At 51.3% G+C, this 8,850-nt stretch overlaps 1 protein-coding gene across 1 annotated transcript in view; it reads left to right on the forward strand.

The window, feature by feature from the left end:
- The first annotated feature begins 6,837 nt into the window (after window positions 1–6,837).
- The window catches only part of RBM7 (RNA binding motif protein 7), a 30,077-nt gene continuing 28,064 nt past the window's right edge, over window positions 6,838–8,850 (forward strand). Inside the window, exon 1 of the mRNA XM_075327755.1 lies at window positions 6,838–7,174. Coding sequence (XP_075183870.1) covers window positions 7,085–7,174 — 90 coding nt within the window. The 5' untranslated portion in view covers window positions 6,838–7,084. The remainder of the gene's footprint in view (window positions 7,175–8,850) is intronic.

The following is an 8,850-nucleotide window of genomic DNA, read 5'->3' on the forward strand; positions in this document are numbered from 1 at the left end:
GGTATGGAGCGCGGGAAAAAATGTCACAATGTCCAGCTGGTGTCTGGTAAACCTCTTTACATCAGACACGCTGCCGCCTGCCCAGTCTGATCTGCCATTTATTTCACCACTTTGTATGTTAGGCTAGGTTCACATTTCCGTTGTTTTGCATCAGTTACATGCGTTGCTTGACACTTGTGACTGATGTGTTGTACAACGGGTGACAAGAATTGGAATTCATTGTCACGAGAAAGCGGATTTCGTTGTAAAATGAGTGATTGTTCACAATAGCCGGCCGCCGGCTTTTGATTGCGATCATATGATCTCCCGGCCGCCGGCTTTTGAGAGCGATCAGCTGATCTCCCGGCCGTTGGCTTTTGACAGCGATCAGCTGATCTCCCGGCCGTTGGCTTTTGACAGCGATCAGCTGATCTCCCGGCCGCCGGCTTTTGAGAGCGATCAGCTGATCTCCTGGCCGTTGGCTTTTGACAGCGATCAGCTGATCTCCCGGCCGTTGGCTTTTGACAGCGATCAGATGATCTCCCGGCGGCCGGCTATTGTGAACGATCAGCTGATAGCTCTCATAAGCCGGCCGCCGGGTGATCAGCTGATCGCTCTCATAAGCCGGGTGATCAGGTGATCGCTCTCATAAGCCGGCCGCCGGGTGATCAGCTGATCGCTCACAGCAGCTGGCCGCTTGGGGATCAGCTGATCGCTCACAGGAGCTGGCCGCCGGGAGATCAGCTGATCGCTCTCATAACCCGGCCGCTGGGAGATCAGCTGATCGCTCACAGAAGGCGGATGCCGGGTGATCAGCTGATCGTTCGGCCGCCGAGAGAGAGCATGCGCAGCGAAATCAAAAGGATTCCACTGCTCAAAAAACGTTACATGCTGCGTTCCTGCCGCCTGACGGTCAGTCATTCCACGACTGATCAGTCGGGCGGCGGATGCAACGCAAGGGCATCAGTCACAATCCGCTGCTCATACAAGTATATGGGAAACAAAGGAATCCGCCAAACGGATTGCGTTGTTTAGCAGAGCGGCGGATTGTGACTAATCCTAAATAATGGAAATGTGAACCTAGCCTTACAGGTTCTGCCAGGGTCGCTGTTCTGACAGTAAATTGATACTTTATATAAAGCTCAATAATAAGTGTCACGAAGGACAAAGAAGATTCTTATATCTGTTGGAGACTATGTGCACACGTCGTTTTTGTCCGGCGGATCTTGACCTCTGGTTGCATCATGAACAGGCTTATGTAAAAAAAAAAAAAAGATTTACAGGGATACAAAAAAAAACATCCAGTGCACGAGGACAAAGTAGATGATAGTTAATATGAAGCGGCAGGGAGTACGCTCATCCAACCGCCCTATACAAGCCCCCTGCAAGAGATGATCATGTCATCCGTCCAGCAATCAGTGGAGGTCTGAGCATTGGGACCTGCACCAGCCTAAGGGGTACTTTGCACGCTGCGACATCGCAGGCCGATGCTGCGATGCTGAGCGCGATAGTACCCGCCCCCGTCGCAGCAGCAATATCCTTGTGATAGCTGCCGTAGCGAACATTATCGCTACGGCAGCTTCACATAGACTCACCTGCCCTGCGACCGTCGCTCTGGCCGGCGACCCGCCTCCTTGTTAAGGGGGCGGGTCGTGCGGCGTCACTGCGACGTCACACGGCAGGCGGCCAATCGGAGCGGAGGTGCGGAGATGAGTGGGATGTAAACATCCCGCCCACCTCCTTCCTTCCGCATATCCTACGGAAGCCGCAGTGACGCTGGTAGGAGATGTTCCTCGCTCCTTCGGCTTCACACACAGCGATGTGTGCTGCCGCAGGAGCGAGGAACAACATCGGACCGTCGCGTCAGCGTAATTATGGATTACGCCGACGCTGCACCGATGATACGATTACGACGCTTTTGCGCTCGTTAATCGTATCATCGAGCCTTTACACACTACGATGTCGCATGCGATGCCGGAAGTGCGTCATTTTCAATTTGACCCCACCGACATCGCACCTGCGATATCGTAGTGTGCAAAGCCCGCCTAAGGGTGCAGTGTAGATGTCTGTATAAATTGGACTAAGATTGGCTCTGAATGCTCAGATGTGCATTAGCAGCTTGCCAAGTATAGACATTGTACATAGAGAGCTTGGTGTGATATTAGCAGCTGACTATAGACATTGTACATAGAGAGGTTCGTGTAACATTAGCAGCTCACTGTGTATAGACATTGTACATAGAGAGCTTGGTGTGACATTAGCAGCTGACTGTGTATACTTATAGCAGCATAAGGCACAGCCACAGTGTAAGAGATTTTGAGGTGCACTTGTAGGTTTTCACACCATATGTCCAGAGAATTAGAGACAAGGCACTCTCAAATGGTGATACAAACGAAGAATTTATTCCATACGTCTTAAAGCAACATGTGACGTTTTGGCCAGGTGGCCTTCATCAGACAACTTGTTAGTAAGACTGTCAGGGTAGTGGTAAAGGCAGTGGTATCCACCACTATGCTGCATCAACGTTACATGTTGCTTTAAGACTTATGGAATAAATTCTTCGTTTGTATCACCATTTGAGAGTGCCTTGTCTCTAATTCTGACTGTGTATAGACATTGTACATAAAGAGCCTGGTGTGACATTAGCAGCTGACTGTGTATAGACATTGTACATAGAGAGCTTAGTGTGACATTAGCAGCTCACCTTGTATAGATATTGTCCATAGAGAGCTTGGTGGGACATTAGAAGCTCACTGTCTATAGATATTGTACATAGAGAACCTGATGTGACATTAGCAGCTCACCTTGTATTGATATTGTACATGGAGAGCTTGGTTGCACATTAGCAGCTCACTGTGTATAGACATTGTACATAGAGAGCTTAGTGTGACATTAGCAGCTCACCTTGTATAGATATTGGACATAGAGAGCTTGGTGGGACATTAGAAGCTCACTGACTATAGACATTGTATATAAAGAGCTTGGTGTGACATTAGCAGCTCACTGTGTATAGCCACTGTGCATACAGTAGAGAGCTTGGTGTGACATTAGCAGCTGTGTATAGACATTGTACATAGAGAGCTTGGTGTGACATTAGCAGCTGTGTATAGACACTGTACATAGAGAACTTGGTGTGACATTAGCAGCTGACTGTGTATACACATTGTCCATAGAGAGCTGGTGGGACATTAGAAGCTCGTTGTGTATAGACATTGTACATTGAGAGCTTGGTGGGACATTAGAAGCTCACTGACTATAGACATTGTATATGAAGAGCTTGGTGTGACATTAGCAGCTCACTGTGCATAGCCACTGTACATACAGTAGAGAGCTTGGTGTGACATTAGTAGCTCACTGTCTATAGATATTGTACATAGACAACCTGGTGTGACATTAGCAGCTCACCTTGTATTGATATTGTACATGGAGAGCTTGGTTGGACATTAGCAGCTCACCGTGTATAGACATTGTACATAGAGAGCTTGGTGTGACATTAGCAGCTCACCTTGTATTGATATTGTACATGGAGAGCTTGGTTGGACATTAGCAGCTCACTGTGTATAGACATTGTACATAGAGAGCTTGGTGTGACATTAGCAGCTGACCGTGTATAGACATTGTACATAGAGAGCTTGGTGTGACATTAGCAGCTGACTGTATAGACATTGTACATAGAGAGGTACGTGTAACATTAGCAGCTCACTGTGTATAGACATTGTACATAGAGAGCTTGGTGTGACATTAGCAGCTGACTGTGTATAGCCACTGTACATACAGTAGAGAGCTTGGTGTGACATTAGCAGCTGGGTATAGACACTGTACATAGAGAGCTTGGTGTGACATTAGCAGCTGACTGTGTATAGACATTGTACATAGAGAGCTTGGTGTGACATTACCAGCTGACTGTGTATAGACACTGTACATAGAGAGGTTCGTGTGACATTAGCAGCTGACTGTGTATACACATTGTACATTGAGAGTTTGGTGGGACATTAGAAGCTCTCTGACTATAGACATTGTACATAGAGAGCTTGGTGTGACATTAGCAGCTCACTGTGCATAGCCACTGTACATACAGTAGAGAGCTTGGTGTGACATTAGCAGCTGTGTATAGACACTGTACATAGAGAGCTTGGTGTGATATTAGTAGCTCACTGTCTATAGATATTGTACATAGAGAACCTGGTGTGACATTAGCAGCTCACCGTGTATAGACATTGTACATAGAGAGATTCATGTGACATTAGCAGCTCACTGTGTATAAACATTGTACATAGAGAACCTGGTGTGATATTAGCAGCTCACCATGTATAGACATTGTACATAGAGAGGTTTGTGTAGCATTAGCAGCTCACAATGTATAGACATTGTACATAGAGAGCTTGGTGTGGGTGGGGGCAGGTTTCTCAGCTCTGCTGCATTGCTAAAGCTAAAAACTCTGATTGTGTTAGAACCTCGAGACCCAGTAATCTAAGTGATACATCGCTGAATTCAGGATCTCTTTGCCTATCAGGATCTGATGCTGCTCTTAGCTGAGGTAGCAAGAAACCTGCTGACAGATTCCCCTTACAGGCGTATTTCTCAAGTTTGGAAGTTATCCCGATCCATTGGAGAAGGAATTGTGACACCCTGGCCAGCCAGGAAGTCACAGGTAGGCCCTTGCATAACACCCGTCCCCCTAAAAAGGTACCAGCAGCCAACCACAATAAAACCTAGTCACCTCCCTCAGAGCTTGATGCTCACACCAGGGGGCGGAGCCAGGCAGTTAACCACGCCCACCGAGGAGTCCAGAGGGCCTGAGGCAGGAGAAACAGTGTTCAGTTCAAGTTCACAGTCAGTCAGATCAGTTTGTAGAGGAGGAGTGTGCAGCAGGCCTGTGGTGACAGGTCTGCAGCAGGAACTAACAGGTGCCGGGGTCGTAGCCCTGGTACCTTGACTAGGAGGCAGGCGGTGGCCTGGCCTGCAGGAGTCGGGAAGACGGCCAAGTGGAACCGTAAGGGACCGGGACAGGGTAGTGGCCCGCCGGTACCGACCCGGGGAACCGACTGGAAACCGGAGCACAGGAGGGGTACTCAGACCCAGAACGAGGCCCAGAAGCCACTGGACCACGTCAAATTCACTTATTGGGGTCTGGACCTTAGGTCCTTTCCCATCCCAAGACCCGAAAGAAGGCAACAGCCCACCGAGGGGGATAGAAAGTCACCGCACAGGCAGAGAGATCCCACGGGCCAGCACCTGCGGGCAAACGGACTCCACCGACACAAACACAGCCGGGGAGCGGACTCCCGCTGCTAAGGCACAGGCAGTCTACACAAACATAAAGAGGTGCAGGAAAAAGGCCAGGACCACCAACCCGGGTGGGAGACAAGACGCAGCCGGCTCCGGGCACCGACCACCATCAACTTTGTTCATCAGAGACTTGAGTGTGTCAGTAATCGTGAGTACAACAGTGCCGTCTGGCCGCGCACCGCCCTGCACCGCCCAACTACTACTCTCCCCAAGCGGGTCCTGGGGCCACCATCCCTGCCAACGGAGGGGTTAACATCTTGCTGCATCACCATCTCCCCCGGGTGCCCCCGCAACTGCAGCGGTGGTGTCTACACCTTCACCACGTCCCGTGGGTGGCGTCACAAACTCAAACACGGCTCCGGCCGTACACCTACCTAACCACCCCCCATTGAGATAGCCAGCATCCCCTTGCAGAGCGACGTGACCCCCGGGTCCGGAGGCGCTCGAGCCACCCACCAAATGAGCCCGGGCCCGAGCGGCTCGGCTGCAGTCGAGCGCGGGGCGGTACAGAATAACTTCCCAATTGTAGGGTCTCCCACCACTTGGACCCCCACCGATCACGAGAACCAGGGCTCAAATGCAGCAGTAGTCGGTGATGTGACGGGTGGAGATAGCCGTGCGCTGCGTTCTGCCAGACCTCAGGACTCTCAGAAGCATTGGTGCAGCGGAGGGGCAGATATTCAGCCTCTGCTCCATCTGAGCCCCTGTGTTTGGGATCCGTGGGGGTGTCCCAGTGTCAGACCCCCAGCGATTGGGCAGTTAGAGGCGATGATGACCAGACTTGAGAATACCCCTATAAATGGTGCTGTCCATCACCGTCACCAGACTTTCATTAGGAGTGATCCGGATATAGTCGATTCAGTCATCCCCGGACCCCCGCGACGTGACTACAAGGTGCGCCGATGGCTCCCATGGGAGGGGGCGCTCACTGAACCCCCTTGAAGGACAGCAGGTTCAATTCCCCTAAGAGGGCTAATAAAAAATATAGGATGAAAAATAATAATAAAAAATAAGTTAAATAAAAAATATAAACAAAAAAAGTGTAAAAGTTTCCCAAATCCCCCCTAAAAAGAAAGGAAAAAACCCCAATAAACATATTTGATACCGGCGCGTCCGTTAAAGTCCAGTCTATCAAAATATAAAACGAATTAACCCCTAGGGCGCTGAATGTCGCTTAAAAAATAAAAATGCCGGAATTCGAGGTTTTCGTTATATAAAAGTGTAATAAATGGAGATTGGTACATTGTATGTGACCCAAAGACGGTAACAATAAAAACTACAGCACAAAAATCAACGCTGCTGCAACAGGGGACGTATACGGGGACGGAGTGTCAGTATTTTTTATTTTAAAATTAAAAAAAAAAAAAATTAAAAAAAAAATCACCATGGAATGGGTTAAACTGGAGCGAGAATCGCAACCAATCAAATCCCAGCTTTGTGATTTGAAAAAAAAAATAAATAAAAGAAAAAGAAAGGAGCCACCTAATTGGCTTCTTCGTTGCCTAGCTACGTTCATCGCCACAAACGGCTACAGCGACGAGCTTCCCACCCATTTTTCAGGAGTAGGGCGTGGTCATATGAGGAAGTGACGTATTTGCCTTTCGAAGGCGCTTGGGCGACGAGATCCTCCGCCGTGTTTTCAGGAGCAGGGTGTGGTCATATCAGGAAGTGACGTAGCTGCCTTGAGAAGGCGCTTGGAGAACGAGATCTTCCGCCCATTTTCCAGCAGCAGGGCGTGGTCATAGGAGGAAGTGACGTGGGTCTCGTGAGACGGCGCTTGGTAGTGTAGTCATTGTGTGGTTGGCAGACGACGAAGATGGGCGCAGCGGAGGCGGACAGGACCTTGTTCGTGGGGAATTTGGACCCGAGAGCTACGGAGGAGCTGCTGTTCGAGCTGTTCCTGCAGGTTCGGAAGCCTTTGCTTTACCAGGCGGGAGGGTTGAGGTTGTAGGTTGCGACGGCGGTTTCTAACGGCCCGGAACAATGGCGGACGGCGCCATTAACCTCCTCGTGGCCATTGTGACTGATTCCAGTGTGTGCGCATATATTATATACTAGAAGGTGGCCCGATTCTACGCATCGGGTATTCTAGAATTTACGTATTGTGTAGTTCATGTATGATTTTTGTTATATATATATATATATATATATAGATGTTGTTGTGTGTAGTTACCAAGTGTTTGTGTAGGCGCTGTACATGTTCTGGGTGTTGTCTGGGTGTGACGGGGGGTGAGAGCGGTGTTGTATGTGTGTTGCGTGTGTTGCGTTGTTTGTGGAGCGCTGTGTGTCTGTAGCGTTGTGTGTGTTGCGCGGTTTGTGTGAGTGTGGTGTGTTTTGGGGGAGGTATGTTTTGTGCAATGTGTGTGTTGTGCGGTATGTGCGTATATTTGTGTGTGCCGCGGTGTTTGTGTGTTGGGTGTTGTGTGTGTGCAGCGTTGTCTGTATGTGTGGGTGTCTGTGTAGGGCAGTTGTTTGTGGTTCCCAGTGTGTGGTGTGTTGTGCAGTGCGTGCGTGCGCGTGTGTGTGTGTGTGTGTGTGTGCATCAGCCTCTCTTCTCTCAGCCTACCTCTCCCAGCCTCCCTCAGCATCAGCCTCCCTCTCCCAGCCTCCCCAAGCATCAGCCTCCACCAGCATCAGCCTCTCTCCTTCCAGCCTCCCCCAGCATCAGCCTCCGCCAGCATCAGCCTCCCTCTCCCAGCCTTCCCCAGGATCAGCCTCTCTCCTCCCAGCCTCCGTCCTCCCAGCCTTCCCCAGCATCAGCTTTCCCCTCCCAGCCTCCCTCAGCATCAGCCTTCCCCAGCATCAGCCTCTCTCCTCCCAGCCTCAGCCTCTCTCCTTCCAGCCTCCCCCAGCATCAGCCTCTCTCCTTCCAGCTTCCCTCAGCATCAGCCTCCCCTTTCCAGCCTTCCCCAGGATCAGCCTCTCTCCTCCCAGCCTCCTTCCTCCCAGCCTCCCCCTCCCAGCCTCCCTCAGCATCAGCCTTCCGCTCCCAGTCTCCCCCAGCATCAGCCTCCCCATGCATCAGCCTCTCTCCTTCCAGCCTCCCCCAGCATCAGCCTCCCCTTCCCAGCCTTCCCCAGGATCAGCCTCTCTCCTCCCAGCCTCCTTCCTCCCAGCCTCCCTCAGCATCAGCCTTCCGCTCCCAGTCTCCCCCAGCATCAGCCTCCCCAAGCATCAGCCTCCACCAGCATCAGCCTCTCTCCTTCCAGCCTCCCCCAGCATCAGCCTCTCTCCTTCCAGCCTCCCTCAGCATCAGCCTCCCGTTCCCAGCCTTCCCCAGGATCAGCCTCTCTCCTCCCAGCCTCCTTCCTCCCAGCCTCCCTCAGCATCAGCCTTCCCCTCCCAGCCTCCCCCAGCATCAGCCTCCCCCAGCATCAGCCTCCCCAAGCATCAGCCTCCACCAGCATTAGCCTCTCTCCTTCCAGCCTCCCCCAGCATCAGCCTCTGCAAGCATCAGCCTCCACCAGCATCAGCCTCCCTCGTCCCAGCCTCCCCCTCCCAGCCTCCCCCAGCATCAGCCTCTCTCCTCCCAGCCTTCCCCATGATCAGACTCTCTGCTCCCAGCCTCCTCCAGCACGCCGT

The sequence above is a fragment of the Anomaloglossus baeobatrachus genome, chromosome 11 (assembly GCF_048569485.1).
Source record: "Anomaloglossus baeobatrachus isolate aAnoBae1 chromosome 11, aAnoBae1.hap1, whole genome shotgun sequence".
NCBI classification, from domain to species: Eukaryota; Metazoa; Chordata; class Amphibia; order Anura; family Aromobatidae; genus Anomaloglossus; species Anomaloglossus baeobatrachus.